This window comes from Alosa sapidissima, chromosome 23 (genome assembly GCF_018492685.1).
Source record: "Alosa sapidissima isolate fAloSap1 chromosome 23, fAloSap1.pri, whole genome shotgun sequence".
NCBI lineage: Eukaryota > Metazoa > Chordata > Actinopteri > Clupeiformes > Clupeidae > Alosa > Alosa sapidissima.
Genome location: NC_055979.1, coordinates 13,255,541 through 13,276,785, shown reverse-complemented (window position 1 = coordinate 13,276,785; position 21,245 = coordinate 13,255,541). Strand labels below are relative to the sequence as shown.

At 40.3% G+C, this 21,245-nt stretch overlaps 1 protein-coding gene and 1 long non-coding RNA gene across 2 annotated transcripts in view; one reads left to right on the top strand and one right to left on the bottom strand.

Moving 5' to 3' along the window:
- Positions 1-21,245, top strand: part of LOC121699061 — an 86,526-nt gene that overhangs the window by 61,010 nt on the left and 4,271 nt on the right. The window contains exons 11-13 of the mRNA XM_042081669.1: positions 11,571-11,826; positions 13,415-13,421; positions 20,681-20,688. Of these exons, the coding sequence (XP_041937603.1) occupies positions 11,571-11,826; positions 13,415-13,421; positions 20,681-20,688 (271 nt within the window). The remainder of the gene's footprint in view (positions 1-11,570; positions 11,827-13,414; positions 13,422-20,680; positions 20,689-21,245) is intronic.
- On the bottom strand, positions 11,768-20,958 carry LOC121699064. The gene is made up of 3 exons (XR_006026939.1): positions 20,938-20,958; positions 17,373-17,375; positions 11,768-11,858 (listed from the first exon to the last, which is right to left on the bottom strand). It is a non-coding gene; the product is annotated as an uncharacterized LOC121699064 (long non-coding RNA).

The following is a 21,245-nucleotide window of genomic DNA, read 5'->3' as shown; positions in this document are numbered from 1 at the left end:
TTTTTTTCTAACAATTTTTAGTAGGCTACTAAAGGGCAACTAACTTGCTTTTTAGCATAAGCAATGTCATTTCCATCTAATAGTGGAAATTAAGTTTTTTTCTTCTAAAATCTCATGATATCTTAGCCCATTCATGTTGTTACAAAAAAAAATACACAATATGAAATGGCATTTCTCTGTCAGATGCAGGAGCATCTAGTTTACTTACAGAATATGTGTGACTCGCAAGCACACTTCACTGAAAGCAGTTTGAATTTACGTACATTGGGCACGTATACGTTCAACATTGTGAGGGAGGTATTAATACAAAATAAAAAGCTAACTGCTAAAACATTATAAGACAGTGTTTGTAAATCCCAAATTGAAAATAAGTGAATATTTGAGTTGGGAAGTACTAAAGCTGCTGTGAACTAGATAAATGATCTACCTGCTATCTGCTCACTTTCTGATGCATCTTTCTAGCGCTTCTTCTCTGTCCCACAGGCCCCAAGTAGCCTCTTTTTACCACAAAAAAACTGCCTGCATGGGGCTACGTTGCAGTACGTGCCTGCAGGATACGTTGCAGTTCTAATGTCTCTTGTTGCTATTATATATCACAACGAACTGCATGTTGCTTTAAAGTCACACATCAGAGCATTGGTTGGTCACAAATTTGTTGCATTACAATATATGAATGACAAGTAGCTTTTGTTATATAATACAAAATATATGTTTTTTTTTTTTACTTCTATCCGAAACAAAGCAACTGTAGAACAGTACCAGAATAAGTGTTCTACTGTTTCTTCCTCCTCCTGACAGAAAATGAATGTGTTATGTCTCTGTTTATAGAGGTTGCTAGTTTATGCATTAGATTCATTAGAAGTCCATGTGAGGGTTCTGTGTGGTTGAGAGGGTCTGAATAACAGGATGTTGTGGTACAGGTCTAATTTAAGAGTTGTACATGCAATAATGAAAGTAGTGACATACAAAAAGCCAACATGCAGACAGACCAGACTTCTTTCTGTGTATGTCTGACCATTTAATTAAGTCAAAAAAGTGATGATTCCAGTCACTGATGTTTTAATAGAGCCACACAACACATTACAGGAAACAAAGGTACCTCATATATTTTAAGTATATGAGAGGAGTATGTGTATCTGTGTTAACACACTGTTATCATTTTAAAAGTGGCCATATGAACATACATAGTGAGTACATACACTCTAAAAAATGCTGGGTTATTTTTTTCTACCCAAACGCTGGGTTGAGGCTGTTGGGTCATTTTGTTTGGTTGTTTTTACTCATATTGGGTAATTTCTGATAGTTTATGACTGCTGGGTTGATAGTTTAGGCAAAGTACTTTTAGGCAAGACCCTCCACTCGGCGGCCATATTGGGCATCCTATTCAGCAGAAATGTGCGTGCGCAAGGCTTCACGACACCAATCTTGCTCCAGCGGCGAGTTCATGATTGGCACGATGCCTTCACAACACACCATATGATTGGCTCAATGTATTCACATCACACCACATGATTGGCTCAATGTAACCACATGTCGACGTTTTGCCGAGGAAGGGTGTAGACAACGGCGTTACAAACTAACCCCATGCATTTCTATGGAGGATTTTTTGAGTGCTGTGTCTCCTCATTAGAAAGTCTCTGGTTTAGGGCTGTGCCCCCTCCTTTCCCCCACCTGACGTGGAGTACACTGCCCAGCACCAGGGTGGAGAAATGAAACTTGCCGGAGATACGGGAGAGCATCACAGTCCCGCCCCTTCTCCGAGAGAGCTTAGTTTCCGTAGAAGTAAGTTTCCCATTCATTTCTCCCATTGACGTTTTGGAAAAATCCGTATCTAGTTTTAGAGCATGTCTTAGGCTAATCAGCTACGGCGTAATTCATAACCATACAACATATGATTTCAAGTGAAAAAACGAAGAGAAAGTCCAAAAAAAAGGTACAAGACTGTACATATTTTCATTTCCGAACGTATAATAACTTAAAAAGGTTATTATGACCGCCGCTAGCGAAGCGGTCATATAGGGATTGTCAAAGTTTTTTTTTTTTTTTTTTCGTCATCTACTTCCTGCATTTTTGGTCAACGATACCCGGTACCAGGGTATTTTTCCTAAATAACTACCTGAACCGTGGCACCGAGGATGAAGAATCTTTTATGGTATGTTGGTCTCAAGGGCTCACATCAATCTGGCCCATAATCACTCATTTGTAAAAAATGCCCCGGTAAAAAATGAAAATGCAATATTATTCTGCTTTAATCGCCCCTATCTTCAGTTAAGATGTTCAGAACTGCACCAAATTTTATTTGTATGATTGACCTGGCATTCTCTGGGGGTATGCCAAGTTTCGTAGAATTTCATCCATGGGGGGGTCTTAAAAAAATAGATTATGTGTACATTTAGTGACTGGACACTCATTGGCCTGTAAATGGCGGTGCACACATATACACATGCACACACACACAGGCACCCACATACTATCGGTATTAGAGCGGCCGATACATAATTACAAATTCAGTAGGATTAAAAGAAAGCCAAAATATATATTCATCATCATCATCATGGCTGCATTTCCAGTATTGGCGATAACTAGTCGTTTGTCCACTAGATGGCGCATCGTTGCAGTGAGACGTAATTTTGTTGGAAGTTAAACGTGGGTTGGAATAACAATGGACGCTTCCTACAAGGACTATAGTTTACCGCAGAGAACGTCTAATAAGGATATATGATGTTCACATGAAATGTAATTCCCATTTCTTCTTGAAGCCGAAATAAATCTGAGGATGTTTATCGGACATGCTTGGTTTTTACTGCAGGTACGTTAATCTTATAATATCAATAAGGACCTAGGTAATGTTACTGTTAGCTTTGGTTGAGTGATGGAGGCCAATTTGATTGATTGCATTTGTAGAAAACTATAAATGCGGTTATACCAAGCAAATTGATAGCAGCACTGTAATTGTATCTTTCGACTGTCATTTGTTGCATGTGCTACAAAAATCATTCTGTGCAATGGAAGATTTACCAACGTTACACCGGTCTGATACAGTTTTGCCTATACATGCGTGAGACTGAGACGCCTGTTAATTTTGTTTTAAGTGCGTGCATGGTGTGAGAGGGGAATCGATGTGCTTTGATTCCAGCTTGGTAGTTGTAGTCTGTGAAATTAAAAAGCACGTGTGTGTGAAGTATCCAAACAATGACACCTTCATTTCATTATGGCTGCTTTAGCAACACACCTTATGCTACTGTGTAGTGGGTCCCATTTAGAAGTGGCTACTTCATTTGCGCTTTCCTTGACTCATGGAGCTGCGTGAATTTTATTACAACTTTTCGCCACGATATGGCAGTATAAGTCCGCTTGATACTGTAAGGCGTAAGCCATTGGTTTCCAAAGGAGATTTTATTTGTGTCGCCAGCATAGCCTATTGACAATTTATGTTGTAAATAGGCCTACCTTTTAAGCCTACCTGTAGCTTAGGGAAGCTAACAGCTTTCTATTAGGATCTAGTGTGTTAGTTACAGTTTTGTCATAACTCCCTGATGCATTTTTGCATTTAGAATAGCCAGAGCGTGAACAATATCGGGTGCCTATGGACTAGGCTTGGTGAACCCAGCCTGATCTGCCCGCTATTTATTTTTTGATTTCTTAAAAGATTGAGGTTGGTCTGGTGAAAGCCAAACTAGCCATGGACCTCAGTTACACAATGCAAGGGAACATGAATCAGCCTATATTTGCACGAACAATAACGGACAACAGCTCTTCAACTTTAAAATGTGTATGAACAGTCTAGCAACGCATTTCATCAAGGCCAATTTGGACATGTCAGTTATTTGCACCACTAGATGTAAAACAGCATTTCGTTTCAGACTACTGTTACTTAATTTGTGCATTAACAATAACGTTTCAGACTACTGTTACTTAATTTGTGCATTGACAATAAAGTATTACATGAACTAAAGATGACTAAAATCTTATGTAGAAGAAGAAACATTCACAAAAAATCCATCCATCCAAAAATTACCTTTGTTTTTGATGGCTGTTGGAAACGGCACGGAACTGACAGAGATGTTTTTGTTTATAAATAAATAAATAAATAACATTATGCTGATACCTTTTGCTTTTCCCAAATACAATGTAGCCTACAGGTGTAAGTGACCTTTCATCAATCCAGTTGCAATGGATGAACTGCCCTACTTGTGATTGTTTAGAGATGTTAAAGGTTTTATAACAATGCTACATCTTCTTTGGCTATTCTACAATCTATTCACCTTTTCAGCACCAGTAGGCTACTATCTGTGCAGCCGCACACACACACTCAGGCATGCCAAACAAGCATACACAAAAGTTTCAAGAGTGGGGGATGGAGTAAAATATGGAGACAAATTGAAGTGTGATTTATTTTCGCGGAACGGATGTACAGGACTGAGCGGTGGTCATATTTTGTACCGCTATGCGGTACATCTAGTTTACTTTCAGTCACTTTGCTGATGTATCGCTAGCAGATCTCAAGGACATAGTCCTCTGTATGAAACCCACATCTTCCCCTGGTGATGTTGTCCCCTCTCCTATCCTTCCATACAGCTAGTTATCAACTCCTGTTTGACATCTGGTGCTGTCCCTGCCTGCTTTAAGCATGCGGTGGTCCAACCCCTGCTTAAAAAGCCCAACCTGGATGCAAATTCTTTGAATAACTACCGCCCCATCTCTAAACTCCCTTTCCTTTCCAAGGTACTGGAGAAAGTAGTGCTGGCCCAGTTGCTTCCCTTCCTGACTGAGCATAACATCCTTGAGCCCTTCCAGTCAGGTTTTAGAACACTCCACAGTACTGAATCGGCTCTGCTAAAAGTCACCAACGATCTGCTTCTCACTCTAGATTCAGGTCAAAATGCAATCCTGGTTCTATTGGACCTCAGCGCAGTGTTTGATACTGTGGACCACAACACCCTCCTTACCCGTCTTGAGGACTGGGTAGGCATAAAGGGGACAGCACTACTTTGGTTCAGCTCCTACCTCAGACACAGAACCTTCTCAGTATCCCTTGGTTGCTCCTCTTCCTCCTCAGCTCCTGTTTCCTATGGGGTCCCGCAAGGCTCCATTTTGGGCCCTTTGCTGTTCTATTTATACATGCTCCCCCTTGGTGACATCATCCGGCAATATGGTATCTCTTTTCACTTCTATGCTGATGACACCCAGCTATACCTGCCCTTAAGATCTGATAACTCCATCCAGCCTCTTCTGGATTGTCTCCAGGATATTAAGTGCTGGATGAATAATAACTTCCTTCAGCTAAATGATAATAAGACAGAGGTCATCATTTTTGGTCCTTCTAAAGCTAGACCCCTGATTGAAGGAAAATTAGCCCACCTCTCCTCTTTTGTCAAGCCACATGCCAAAAATCTAGGTGTCATCCTTGATTCAGAGCTCTGTTTTAAAAGGCAGATTAGTTCTGTTATCAAGAGTAGCTTCCATCAGCTGAGAATTATTTCCCATCTCAAACCCTCTCTGTCTTCCATGGACTTAGAAACAGTAATTCATGCATTTGTTACATCCCGGTTAGATTATTGCAACTCCCTTTATCTTGGTCTCCCCCAGTCCCAACTTTCTCATCTGCAATTGGTACAAAATGCAGCTGCTAGGATGCTTACTGGCACCAAGAAATACCAACACATCACCCCTGTTCTGGCCTCCTTACACTGGCTCCCCATTAGCTTTAGGGTCCACTTCAAAGTCCTTCTGATTGTTTATAAGGCATTACATAGGTTGGCTCCCTCATATATTTCAGACCTCCTCCATCCCCTCTCAGCATCCAGGTCCCTTAGATCTGCCGACAAGGGTCTTCTCTCTGTGGCCCGCACCCGCCTCAAGCAAAGAGGCGATAGAGCTTTTGCGGTAGCAGCCCCACGTCTGTGGAATTGTCTGCCCCAAGATGTTAGACTGTCTCCCTCCATCACCACTTTTAAATCAAGACTAAAGACCCACCTTTACTCCTTGGCCTTCCCTGCTTCCTAGCTGTCCATCTCTCTCCTCTCTTCTTCATATTCAAGTGTCTTCTGTACTGTTGCTATTTATTTGTTTAGAGCTGTCTATTTGTCTGTATTTCTGTATTTGTCTTGCTTCTCTCTGTGCTTGCCTTTTATATTTTGCTTGTTCTGATTTGCTTTTATTTTTTTATTTTTTTTATTTTTTAGCCATATCCTCTGTGCAGCACTTTGGTCAGTGGAAACTGTTTTAAATGTGCTTTATAAATTAAATTTACTTACTTACTTACATACAAATCTACTGGTTAAGAAAGAGTGCTTCTTCTGCAAAAAGGACACGGGGGTATGGGCACAGGCAGCCATTGCTCTGCAGAATCCACAGCTGGATCCTCTACAAAATGGATACTTCAAACACTCGGATGGCATGCTCAAACCAGTGACCACAGAGGTCCTCCCAGCCCCAATAGGCCATCCTTGAGTTGGTTTAATGCAAGTGTAAATCTTGCTCTAAAAAGTCGCTCTAACAACACGTGATGAAGACAATGGAGCGACTGGTCTTGTCGCCCCAGGTACGCCATGCACTAGACCCGCTACAGTTTGCATACCAGGAGAAAGTGGGCGTGGACGACGCCATCACATATCTCCTACACAGGACACATTCTCACCTAGACAAGGGGAAAAGTGCTGTGAGAATCATGTTCTTTGATTTCTCAAGTGCTTTTAACACCATCCAACCCCTCAGACCGAGAGACAAGCTCTTGCAGATGGGTGTGGACGCTCACCTGGTATCCTGGATTACAGATTACCTTACCAAGCGGCCACAGTTCGTCAGACTAAAGAACTGTCTCTCTGACACTGTAATCAGCAGCACCGGAGCTACACAGGGAACTGTGCTCTCGCCAGTCCTGTTCACCCTGTACACATCTGACTTCTGCTACAACACTGAGTCATGCCACATGCAGAAGTTCTTTGATGATATTGCAATTGTGGGGTGTATCAGGGACAAGCAAGAGGAGGAGTACAGGAGCCTGGTGGAGGACTTATGCAATGGTGCAAACTCAACCATCTTCAACTCAACACTTCAAAGACCAAGAGATGGTGGTGGATTTCCGCAGGTCAAAGCCCACTCTACCAGTCTCCATTGATGGGGTCAATGTGGAGGTGGTAAACACCTACAAGTATCTGGGCTTACACCTGGACAATAAACTGGACTGGTCAGCCAATACTGAAGCACTCTACAAGAAAGGGCAGAGCAGGCTGTACTTCCTGAGGAGGCTGCGGTCCTTCAATGTCTGCAGTAAGCTCCTCAGGATGTTTTACCAGTCTGTTGTTGCCAGCGTCCTCTTCTATGCTGTGGTATGCTGGGGAGAAAGCACAAAGAAGAAGGATGCTGGGCGACTAGATAGGCTGGTAAGGAAAGCTGGTGCTGTCGTGGGAGCCGAACTGGAGTGCATCACTTCAATATCAGACAAAGGGACCCTGAACAAACTGATCAACATCTTGGACAATGAATGTCATCTACTCCGCATGAATGTCATCTACTTATCTACACAACATTATTACAAAGCAGAAGAGCCTGATCAGCTGGAGACTTCGCTCACTGTCATGCACAACTGACAGATTGAGGAAGTCATTTGTCCCCAGAGCCATTGAACTGTTCAATGCTTCACTTAAGGGTACAGGAGAGATAGACTTATCTGCATAGTCTGTCTGTCTCTTCACCTTCTCCATGTTTGTGTACGTACTGTCCACTAGCCTACTGTTTTACTGCCACAGTGTTTGCATGCTATATTAGCACATGCACAACCCCACCCTCCCACAGCCTGGCAGTACTTGATGCTTAATGTGGTAAAGTCTTGTAGCTTTGTAACTAGCACCATTGGATTCCCTGACCTTAAAAATGAGGGTTTAGCAGTTAAAATCAACATTTTAGCTTATTTAGAAGCCAAGATATTAAAGTTTTATGGCAGCCATTTTTAAAAAATGTGTGTTTGTGTGTGTGCGTGTGTTTGTGTGTGTATGTGGATGCGGTGTGTCTGTACCTGTGGATGTGAGTGCATGTGTGTGTGGATGTGTGCGTGTGTGTTGATGTATGTATGTGTGTTTGCGAGAAAGAGTGCATGTGAGACAATAATCTCTTCCTGCAACCCTTCGCTCAACCCCACCATCTACAGGCCAATGAGTGTACAGTCACTAAATGTACATATAGCTTAATTTTTTTAGACCCCCCCCCCCCCCCCCCATGGATGAAATTCTATGAAACTTGGCATACCCCCAGAGAATGCCGGGTTAATCATACACATAACATTTGGTGCAGTTCTGAACATCTTAACTGGGGGGGGGGGTGCAAATCACAAATGAGTGATTATGGGCTAGGTTGATGTGGGCCCTTGAGACCAACATACCATAAAAAATTCTTCATCCTCAGTGCCACGGTTCAGGTAGTTATTTAGGAAAAACTGCATTTTTTGGGTTTCGGGGGGCCCAGCGCGAGGGGGGAGTGGCCCCCGGGGATCAAACAAAATGTTTCCATAAAAGTCTAGTGGGGCTACATACCCACCAAATTTCATGTGCCCAGGTGTTTTCTTGTCCCGGGTATCGTTGACCAAAAATTCAGGAAGTAGATGACGGGAAAAGAAAAGAAAAAAAACGTTGACAATCCCTATTCACCTTATTCAGCCCCGCCCATTTTTTTAAATTCCACGTTGTCTTTAAACTTCCGGTCGGCTAGCTACGTCTAGTTAGCTTCATTGGGATAATACGGCAGAAGAGGATAGAGAGGCTAACTTGGGAGGAAAACGACAAATGCCATCAGGAGGTTAGACTGCAATATTGTACTTCGCTACCCAAGGCTATTCAGCCCTACGGAGTGGGTAGACGATGTGGCAGTGGTCGCTGTATCGTATGGAGAAACTCACAAATCCTTATCTGTTTGGTAACTATGGTAACTAGTTTAGAAAGTCATTACAGAACAGCCGCTCCAAAGTCAGTGTTTTCCCAACTTCAGATTGGAAAGGTGTATAACAGAAATGTCTTAAGTCACCAAAATCCTAAATAAACGTTCCTAACTTTAGGATGATCCATAACATATGATGCCAGTCATCTCGATAGAGCTCTGTTATCTCAATGTATGCAATGGATGTACTGCTCAATCGGAAGTTCGGAGACAATGTGGGCAAAGCTAGCGCCCCCCCCCCCCCCATGTTTGCGTGCGGAATAAGGTGAATATGACCACTTCGCTAGCGGCGGTCATAATGATGTAGTAGACATGTAGTCAGGGATGGATTACTGCACGGCCTACCAGGCCCAGGGGCCCAAGGGGTCAGGGGGCCCTGAAGCCCAAACCTTTGCATGGATTCATTGCCTCAATATCAACAAATCAGGATGTAGGCTATGAATCTGATTGAATTTAGTATTGGCCATCCCCAAAATGCACCAGAATACAGGAAATCACATCAAACAAATTACAAAAATTCTGGGGGAGGACCCCCAAACCCCCCCTCCCACATATACAACAATAAGTGGGGGGCCCTTATTACATCTGGGCCCAGGGGCCCGAAATTTCATAATCCGCCCATGCATGTAGTAGTAATAAAATGATGATGTTAGTCAATAACAGATTTACTTCAGTCGTTCCACACTTGTCAGAGCATCAGTGTCATTAGTAACTCAAAGATTGGTGGAGCAACTCATACATACTCCAGATTGCTTCTGCCTATTTAATGAAACACAAACTCACTTACTTTATGTCCATCTCTGTGGCATTTTAGCCATGTGGCGAATTCTTATATATTCAGTGAAACATGCAAATATTGCTTTGCTGTAGTTTTTTCCATTCTTAAGCATGCCAAGCTTTAAACATGGTAATTTTGTTAAGTAACCACCACCATATACAGTAGCCTACAGGCCAAACGTTTGGACACACCTTCTCATTCAATGTGTTTCCTTTATTTTCATGACTATTTACATTGTAGATTCATCAAAACTATTAATGAACACATGTGGAATTATGTACTTAACAAAAAAGTGTGAAATAACTGAAAACATGTCTTATATTCTAGTTTCTTCAAAGTTGCTTTTTTATTATTTAATACCATATTCAGCAAGCCATAACTTGACAAATATTCATCTGTGGGCCAAATAACTTTCATTCATAGTTTTGATGCCTTCAGTGATAATCTGCAATGTAAATGTGTCCAAACTTATGGCCTGTACTGTAGATCAAATTTAGCTGACCAGTGTTTTTAAGAAGCCTTCTATATAGTGGGTTTGGGCAGAAACATCAAAATCAAGATGGTATGATATGGTTTAGCAGGTCGCAGGACAGCAAATTAAGGTGGGTGGGAGATTCATATGTTTGTTCTTCTGGAGTTTACAGACAGATTGCAGACCGATAACCTAAAGATGACCGGGGGGTATTTTTTGTGTTCTGATTATCACTGATCATACTGACAGATTCATTTCCTCTTTATTTGAACCATTACTACTCAAAGGCACTCACACATACACACTCGCACATGTACACTCATCCATACACCAGCATGCATACACCCACACACACACACACACACTTGCAAACACACTCACACACAGGAAACTATCTCTCTCAGCTAACGTGACATTTGCACTTCTAAGGGACGTGAGAAGATGAAGTTCCAAATTGCTTTGGGGTTTTTGTGTCTTTATATTCTTGGTTTAAATGCATCCCAAGGTGAGTAATGATTTGAATCTGTATGAAATAACTATATTTCAGGCCACTGTATACAAAGTAATTTGAATATCCCTTTAACCTGTTTGAGAGTTTAATTAAATTACATTAAACATTGACACCTGTAATTTGTAGACCAGTACTAACTTAATCTGTGTCAGGATACTGTTATCTGAGGTCCCACAGAAAACATTTATATAAAATGCCAGAAAGTAACATAAAACCGCAAACAGCCTAACAGTTCACTGCATAAACATGGTCTTGGTAATGAGCTATACCATTTTGATTCATCAGTTTAAATGATGTGTCTATATAGTGACTAAACTTGTCAGACAATTTATTGAACTCACAAGGAATACACTTGTCCATTTCCCCCATCATGAATTGGTCAAAAAGTATACATTTTAATGTGATTCATCAAATTAAATTATTGTGTATTTTCTGTCACTGATCTCATTATTTTCCTTTTGTCAACACAGAGACTCCATGTAAAATCTGGAAATTGGAAAGGGAATCCTATACCATTACATTGAATTCACCCAGAAAAGTTGAAGATACGCTGTCCTGGAAATGTAATGACGAACTAATTTATAAACGGAGGGAGGGAAAATTTAATACAACTGCAAATGCAAATGTGGATGACCAAGGCTCCCTTACTCTGAAACATATTTCCAAGTCAATGGATTGTACATTCAAAGCTGAACATCATGATAATAATGGGAAATCACTTAAAATATACTCTGAGACTCTGCGTCTTGTGTAAGTACAACCTAATCAAAATGGCACAACAGTTGCCAATTGTCTAAAGTTGTCACACTTACACATGAACTATCCAGTCTTGTTTTTAATGATAAAACCCAAATAATGTGTGAATTCATCTGTTCTAGCCAGGACTCCAGACCCAAAGTTGGAGGTGGAATGTTCATCAGGTGTGGCAACCCTCCAGTGTGGTCCGAAGAGCTTTCCTGAGGGCATCACATTGACATGGTTCCACGACGACATTGAGATGAAAAATGAGACGTCTAACCCTCTAAAACCTCAGAAACGTGGTGGGCCAAGGGATCGCTACAAATGTAGATTTAGTAATGGTCGCGACATGAAAGACAGTAAAGAAGAAACCGTATCATGTGAAGTCTCTGGTAAATACAAAAACAAAAGAATCTAAGCATAGTTTACTTTAAATCTTTAGTAATTTGCTTTTATGCATATTTGAATGTGTAGGTCCACTGTATGTGCATCAGGGATGTCGTTAGGCCTATTTTTTTCGGGGGGGGGGGGGCTTACGCCACCCTAAGATCAAAAGCCCCCCCCCCCCCCCCCCATTAGTAATAATATGCGTCCAAATTTAAATCCTCTGTTTTACTATTCTCTGTTGAATTACTCACGGAGTACATATCTCATACATTACACAGATGTCACAGGAATCAGAGCTTTCAAATTATATTAGCGTGCTGTGATAAACGATTCGCGAAAAAATTATCGTTGAACATACATGGAATTTCATCATATTTCCATTCTGCACACAGCACTTTGTCCATCTCCACCCATTACTCTCGGCCGGTGGTATATCTCACGAACGCTTCACTCAATGCGTGGCAAACCATATCGGAATAAACAGCAGACCTTATACCGAACACGAAGATATGAAACATTCTTCTGTACAGTAGCCTAAGCCGTTCCCGAGTAATTCCCGAGTTTTGAAATTGCAGCACATTTCTACATGGTATTCAACTTTGGGCTGGAATTATTCCCAAAATAATTAACTTGGTTTCCATATCAAAGAATCAATACAATATGCAAAATAAAAATGTACAATAACATTTTAAGAGAGGGAAGGAACAGTGCAATATGAGTAAAGTCTGAGATTTAAGATTTAAATATAAATATAGCGCAAGGCAGTTCAGTGCAATGGTATATATTAATAACAATATTGTAATTGTACAATTGAAGTATATAATAGAGATGAGCAGAACAGTGTTGATTGTCTTTGATCAGTGTAAGGGCTTCATAGGTATGTCCATTGGGCACTTTACCAAATGCATGGACATACCTTTACAAATAATTGTGTAATCTATTCATCTTTTCTTTTATATTGATCTACTTTTACACACAGCTTCACAAGACCTGGTGCTAGCTAGGCTTCAGTTGTGTTTCTTAAGTGACTTAGAGGGCCGAAATGTGGTCAGTTCAAAGATGTTTGTAACCCGAATAACAATATTCTAGCCTCTGTACCTCTGTGCTAATACATCGCACATTAATTCTGAAGATTTCCTAAGAAACTACAGAGTCTCAGCTATCTAAAAAGTTCAAACATTTTCAAGTAGGTGTGAGCAGTTCCCTCTGAAGTAGGCACAGTGCAATGCCGGGGGGGAAGCCTATGGAAGAATATTAGACTCAAATGTTTTGTACGTGTGTATCACGTTTTGAAACTGTAGAAAATCTTACAAATCTATTCTACGGGTACGGATCGGTTTTACAGCTACAAATCATCCTACAGTAAAAAATATTTTACCATTACAAAAATATTCTACAATTACAAATCAATATTCTATGCACAAAAAGTTGTCCTACAGTTACAAATCATTTCTGCAAGTGCACATACTTTTGCACCACCTTAGGGATGAGAAGCGTCTCATATGTATTGTGTGTGTGTATCAGGATTTATAACTGTATAAATGATTTGTGATTTAACAAAAAAATAACACGAACGATTTTAAGTATTACTCATATGTCCTTCACTTACAAATATATTCCACAGGTACTAAACCTTCCACAGTTGCTGTCTTTCAATTACGAAGCTATTCTGCCATTACGAATCTCTGCTGCTCGCACAAGTATTTTCTTCAAGTACACAAGTACTTTTGAGACGATTCTGGCACTCCCTTTTGAATAGCCAATGGCGATGCTCAGGTTTGGCTAGCCAATCAATAATCTAAGTTCACTAACCAATCATAGAGTCAGGAGGTAGTGCACCCCACCCCACGTGGGTTGAAGAGATCGACTGTCAGAAGAACGAGGATGTTATGCTCACAATGGTGCACACGGGAGAAACGCTGGCAAAACGATATAGCTTACATGGGATTAATTCAACACCGATACATGGAATTTGCTTTTTAAGTCTGTGATCTATCTGAAAATGATGTTAATTAAAATGAGTCTACTTCCTTCTGTGAACTGTCCCATATAGTGGGGCTGTTAAGCTCAACGATCTTGCTTTTTATGAAAGAAGCATGAAACTTTTAGGGTTTGTTCTTGATGACCTAAGCTTTAATTTTAAATCTGGAGGCATTCTCAGTTTGACCTCTGTAATATGTTGTGACACTACAGGTGAATGGGGTAAAAACATTAAATAATAGATATCACCATGAAACTTTCTCAGTTGATTACTCATGTTAAGCTAAGACAAAAATATATTGAAAGTTTTTTATATTTTAATGTTTAAATATGCAAATTAGGCCTTATCTCATTAAAAATGTGCTAATTTGCATACATTTTAAAAAAACTAAATCAGATTGTCTGATAAAGCCAGACTCAAAATATTTTTTTCATTTTGTTGTCATATGAGATGGGAAAAGAATTACTGAGGGGTTTATGGACATCTACTTCTATTATCCTGTGATATGCCATTTTTAGGCCCGAAATTAGAAATGGGTGTATCTTAGGATCTAAATGTGATAGAAATGTAAACTAAATATGTTTTTCTAGGTTTCTGGGCATGAGGAACTCATCTATAGCATTGATAGCACTCTCACATTAATGCTGCCTTTTTGCATTTACAGTGCCCGGTACAACTCGTTTTACAACCACAGTGCACAAGCTCATAGCATGCCTGTGATGCCTCAGGGAGTGTTGTCCAACATGGCTGCCAGCCTGCATCTGTATCAATCCATCCCCAGTCTGAAGGACTTGGTAACTGTGGGTAGTAGGAACCAAGGCAAGGTTCCATATGTTAGCCTGGTGCATTGCTCTTTTGATGTGTTGCCTCAAAGCAGCTTGTGTAGGGGGGATGTTTTCCAGGGATCTTGACCTCTGGATAAAAAGTTGTTTCCTTGCCTCATTGACCTCTAAGCATGCACTTGTTCTGTCATAGATCAGCACCACAAAACATTCTAGTTGAGACAAGGAAAGATCACTCAACTCTTGTGGCATATGCAACAATTCATGGAAAGCCTCTGTAACTTCCGGGTATACACGCCATGTATCCCAGGCAGTCTTTTTACCACGGCCACAGAATGCAGATGTTCACAGCCAGTGAAAGCATGAAATGCTAGCAGTGCAGAACCAGTGGAAGGACCCAGTGCAGTAACCACATTGTGAATGCCTATATAGCAGAAATGGCTTTTAGTTCCAAAGGCAATCCACATTTCTTCTGAGGTTAGCAATTTTTTTTTTTTTTGTATATTTTTTTGGCCTTTTATGCCTTTAATTTGCAGGACAGTAGAGAATGACAGGAAGCGAGTGGGAGAGAGAGTCAGGGTGGGATCCGGAAAGGACCACGGGGCGGGAATCGAACGCGGGTCGCCGGCGTACGGTGCAGGTGCCCCAGCCAGCCGCACCATGGCTGGGGCCAGCAAATGATTTTTAAATGGACTTCAAGAAAAGATTCAATGGCGCAATTGAAGAACTCAGTCTGCTGTTTATCGCTTTGTACTGTTGGACAGTCAAAGGAGAAAGTGAGAGAGAGAGCAGCACACAACCTTTTAGGTTCCCAAGTGCCGTGGGAAAATAAGATCCTGTTTACACAAAGGGAAAACGCAGATATTTCAACGTGGTTTGGCCTCTCATTTACACGAAAACCACAAACACGATTTGTAAAACTCCAGTTTCGCAGTTGCATGTAAATAGGGAAACCGGCGTTTTTGCATTGTGACATGTTGGTCTCTCGTTTGTTTCGAATCTCTGATTGGCCACCTGTTTGCTCGAAGTGTTCATGTCACCCTTCCCCTGCTGTTTTTATCATTGTTGTGAACAGAATTATTTTCAGAAACGAAGGAAGGGGAAATCGGTCCCCCCCCCCCCCCCCCGAATACCCTGCTATATATATACAGGATAACAGAAGTAGATGTTTTGCCAGTGATCTTCACTGCACTTAATGATGTTGACCTCTATCTATCAATTTCTATAGATGAGTTCCTCATGCCCAGAAACATGGAAAAACATATTTAGTTTACATTTCTATCACATTTAGATCCTAAGATACACCCATTTCTAATTTCGGGCCAAGAAATTTCATATCACAGAGGTACAGATGAATTACAGGATAATAGAAGTAGATGTCCATAAACCCCTCAGTAATTCTTTTCCCATCTCATATGACAACAAAATGAAAAAATATTTTGAGCCTGACTTTATCAGACAATCTGATTTTGTTTTTTTTAAATGTATACAAATTAGCACATTTTTAATGAGATATGGCCTAATTTGCATATTTAAACATTAAAATATAAAAAACTTTCAATATATTTTTTTCTTAGCTTAACATGAGTAATCAACTGAGAAAGTTTCATGGTGATATCTATTATTTAATTTTTTACCCCATTCACCTGTAGTGTCACAACATATTACAGAGGTCAAACTGAGAATGCCTCCAGATTTAAAATTAAAGCTTAGGTCATCAAGAACAAACCCTGAAAGTTTCATGCTTCTTTCATAAAAAGCAAGATCGTCCTTATTTTAAGAGCTTAACAGCCCCACATCTGTGAGATATCAGAAATGCTATATAGGCTGGCCTTACCACATTTTCTCTTTTTTACATCAATACGTTATGGAAGCATATGAGCCCACTTCAAATCATCTCCAAATATGTGATTATGTATCCTAGCCTATAGGCTAAGTCTAACAACGTTTTATGGAAATGTATCCCTCGGACTGCATACTATAATGTTGCCACTAATAAAGATACATTTATTACTGTAAGTAGGCTAACAAATGAAAAGTGTTTTGAGCTATTTGTTGTGGGCCGCTAGCCTGGGTGCCATTCCGAACTTTGTCCTACCCACAACATTTGAGGTCGGGAAGTTTGGTCTGGCATTGCTCCATTGTGGTGGAAGTATGCTCGCCCTATATCGGGCGGACCAATCAAATCAGGCTTTACGATGATGGACAGGTGAGCAACAGCGCCTGGTCTATCACGTCATCTGAGCACGCTTAGATTAGGCTTATGTTTGAAACAAAAACGCTGTGGCTAGAAGGATACATGGCTTTTAAGACCCCATATGGAAAATTCATATTATTTAATGAGGTTGTATCACTGAAAACGATTATTTCGGAAAACTTTGGCCAAAGTTGAGATGTGGGAAAACTCGTGGTTTCACTTTCATCAAGGGAAAACAGCGCTGTTGCATTGCGACATGTTCCCTCGTTCGTTTGAAATCTCTGATTGACCACCTGTTCGAGGGATTTGCGACAGCCTTTCCCAGCTGTTTAACATGTTTATAGCATATCACTGTTCAACAGAATTATTTTTAAAAACGGAGGGGATATAGGAGAAGAAGGATGGTTCGTGTGTTCTCTTCCTACACCTCACGGTAAGCTATTTTGTTGCTCTGATTGGTTAGGTCTATCCAATTGAGTGCAGAGGCATTCCCTCCCTGTATCGGTTGAAACACGCCCCATATTACGTCTCAATGGAGCAGTATCAGACTCATATTCTGACTAGAATTGAGTATGACTACATCAGGCTAGTGGACCGCCTGGACCTTTGAGCAAAAGCAGACAGCAGACAGAGAAGCCCTCAGTGTTTAGCTATGCAGACTGCTCGGGGGAACCTGCTTATCCAACTGTGGGTCGCTAGTCAAACTGACATAAATTCGCATTTATTTTAATTTGGTTATAGGCTACAATTAAAGTTCCTATATGGTTCACAACTACTCGCAATATGCTATCGACACTACAATAACCACAATTTGTAGCCCTGCTATTGGTCATGTTAAGCGTTACTTGCAATATGAAACTAAAATCTAAGATAGTAGAAAATTATGTCAAGACAAACAAACAGACAAAATTCACCAAAAACAAAACCTCCGGAGAGGTAGACTACACATTTGTTGTTGCATGATAAAGCAATGAACGTGCTGTAGTTTGACATGAAGTTTGATGGATTCACCGGTTGGTAGGAAGGGAGGTTTTTGGCATAATCCCCTTACTAGTTTCAAGTAAGGAAAAGCATGGCTCAAAGTAAAGTAACTAGCTGAGACGACGTAATTGACTACATACAGTAAATTCGTCAAAGTGAAATGTGTCAACTCGCAGCAATGTAGATTTATTAACGCTCCTGTGATGATCTACATCTCCATTTAACCAAATATTTTAGAGCGCACTTTGAGAGATGTATCCAGGGCATAAGGGCAGGGCTGTACACATATTTGTTGCACATGCTACAAAAATCATTCTGTGCGATGGATGATTTACCAACGTTACACCGGTCCGATACGCAGATACAGTTTTGCCTATGGTTATACATGCGTGAGACTGAGACGCCTGTGTGTTTGTTTGAAGTGCGTGTGGGTGTGAGAGGGGAATCGCTTTGATTCCAGCTTGGTAGTTGTAGTCAATGCGATTAAAAAGCATGTGTGTGTAAAGTATCCAAACAATGATAACACTTTCATTATGGCTGCTTTAGTCACAGACCTTCAGCTACTGTACTGGGGGTCCCATTTAGAAGTAGCCACTTCATTCGTGTTTTCTGTGATTCACGCAGCTGCGTGAAATGTATTAAAACTTTTCGCCATGAGGTGGCAGCTTAAGTCTGCTTGATTCTGTAAGCCATTGGTTCCTAAAGGAGATTTTATGTGGGTCGCCAGCATAGTTTAGTGACAATTTATGTTGTGTGCATGGAACTGACAGGGATCGTTTGTTTATTAATTAATAAATAAATAAATAAAATTAAAACATCTTGCTAATACCTTCTGCTTTTCCCAAATACAATGTAGCCTACAGGTGTACATGACCTTTCATCAGTCCAGTTGGAATGGATGAACTGTGATGAACTGCCCTACTTGTGATTTTTTAGATATTTTAAAGGTTTTATAACAATGCTACACATTTTTTGGCTAGTGCTACAAATCTATTCTCCTTTGCAGCGCCAGTAGGCTTCTGTGCGCCTCGCACACACACACACGCATGCCAAACAAGCATACGCAAAAGTTTCAAAAGTGGGGGAGTAGAAGATTGAGACAAATGCGGTACATCAGTTTCAGCTGTTCCACACCTGTCAGAGCGTCACTAGGTGTCAGTAGTAACTCAATGATTGGTGGCGGCAACTCATACACACTCCAGATTGCTTCTGCCTATTTAATGAAACACAAACTCACTTACTTTATGCCCATCTCTGAGGCATTTTAGCCATGTGGCGAATTCTCATATATTCAGTGAAACATGCAAATATTGCTTTGCTGTAGTTTTTTTCCATTCTTAAGTATGCCGAGCTTTAAACATGGTCATTTTGTTAAGTAACCACCACCACATAGATCAAATTTAGCTGACCAGTGTTTTTAAGAAGCCATCTATATAGTGGGCTTGGGCAAAAACGTCAAAATCAAGATGGTATGCTGTGGTTTGGAAAAAGCAGGTCGCAGTACAGTAAATTAAGGTGGGTGGGAAATGAATATGTTTGTTCTTCTGGAGTTTACAGACAGATTGCAGACCTAAAGATGACCGTCTATCACTGATCATACTGACAGATTAATTTCCTCTTTATTTGAGCCATTACCACTCAAAGGCAGTCACACATTCACACTCACCCATACACCAGCATGCACACACCCACACACACATACACTTGCAAGCATACACACTCACACACAGGAAACTATCTCTCTCAGCTAACCACTTGCGCTTCTAAAGGACGTGAGAAGATGAAGTTCCAAATTGCTTTTTTGTTGGGGTTTTTGTGTCTTTATATTCTTGGTTTAAATGCAAACCAAGGTGAGTAATGATTTGTTTAGATTTCAGTTTTAACGATTCACTAATTTAGGCTTTGTGTGGTTTGATTAATTTCTTGTGTTAATGTGTTTTAGTAGGCTACTGTATACAAAGTAATTTGAATATACCTTTAACCTGCTTGAGAGTTTAATTAAATTACATTAAACATTGACACATCAAGCCAAATCATGCTCATGTAATTTGTAGACCAGTACTAACTTAATCTGTGTCAAAATACTGTTATCTGAGATCCCACAGAAAACATTTATATAAAATGCCAGAAACTAACACAAAACCACAAACAGCATAACAGTTCACTGCTTAAACATGGTCTTGGTAATGAGCTATACAATTTTGATTAATCGGTTTAAATTATGTGTCTATATAGTGACTGAACTTGTCAGTCAATTTAGTGAATTCGCAAGGTATGCACTTGTCCATTTCCCTTATCATGAATTGGTCAAAAAGTATACATTTTAATGTGATTCATCAAATTAAAATTACTGTGTATTTTCTGTCACTGATCTTATGATTTTTCCTTCTCTCACAGAGTACATAGAGCTTCCATGTGCATTGGAGGGGGCATCTTATACCATTACATTGAATTCACCTCAACAAGATGGAGATATGCTGGTCTGGAAATGTAATGACAAACTCACTTATAAACGGAGGAAGGGAATTGTTAATCCAACTGCAAATGTGGACAAGCAAGGCTCCCTTACTCTGACAAATATTTCCAAGTCAATGGCTGGTAAATGCAAAGCTGAACATTATAACAACAATGGACAATCAATTAAAACTCACTCTGTGATACTCTGTGTCTTGTGTAAGTACAACCTAATCAAAATGGCACAACAGTGACTAATTGTCTATAAAGTTGTCACATTTTACACATGAACTTTCCATTGTTATGATCTTCTTAATGACAAAACCCAAATAATGTGTGAATGGATCTGCTCTAGCCAAAGCCCCAGTCCCAAAGTTGGAGGTGGAATGTTCATCATCAGGTGTGGCAACCCTCCGCTGTGAGCCTAAGAGCTTCCCTAAGGACATCAAATTCTCATGGGTCCACAACAATAAAGAATTACCAGACAAGACTAACCCTCTAAAGCCACCGAAGCGTGGGGAAAAGGACAGCTACAAATGCAGACTAGGCAATAGTCTCAACAAGCAAGACAGTAATGAAGAAATCATATCATGTGGAGGCTCTGGTAAATATATGTATCGAAGAATCTATAAGTGCATAATGTGTGTCTAATTGGATCATTTTTGTACTGTTATCTATTAAGGTGTTCAAGAAGATTTTTAACACACTGATATATAACATAGCACATTTAAAATCCTGGTAATTTGCTTGTATGGATATGTGAAAGTGTGTGTGTGTGTGTGTGTGTGCGTCTGCGTGTGCGCGCCCGCATGTGTGATTTGATCATTTTCATACTGATATCTATTAAGTTGTTTAAAATCGAATTTAAAACTGCAATCATTGCTTGTGGCACATATGTATGTATAGAGATGGCTATGATTATGGTAGGTATTTAGCAGGCGCTTTTGTCTAAAGCGATTTACAGAATAAGAGAATACTCAGTCACTGCTGAAATGAACTGTCAGGCCTTTAAATCTCTCTCTCTCTCTCTCTC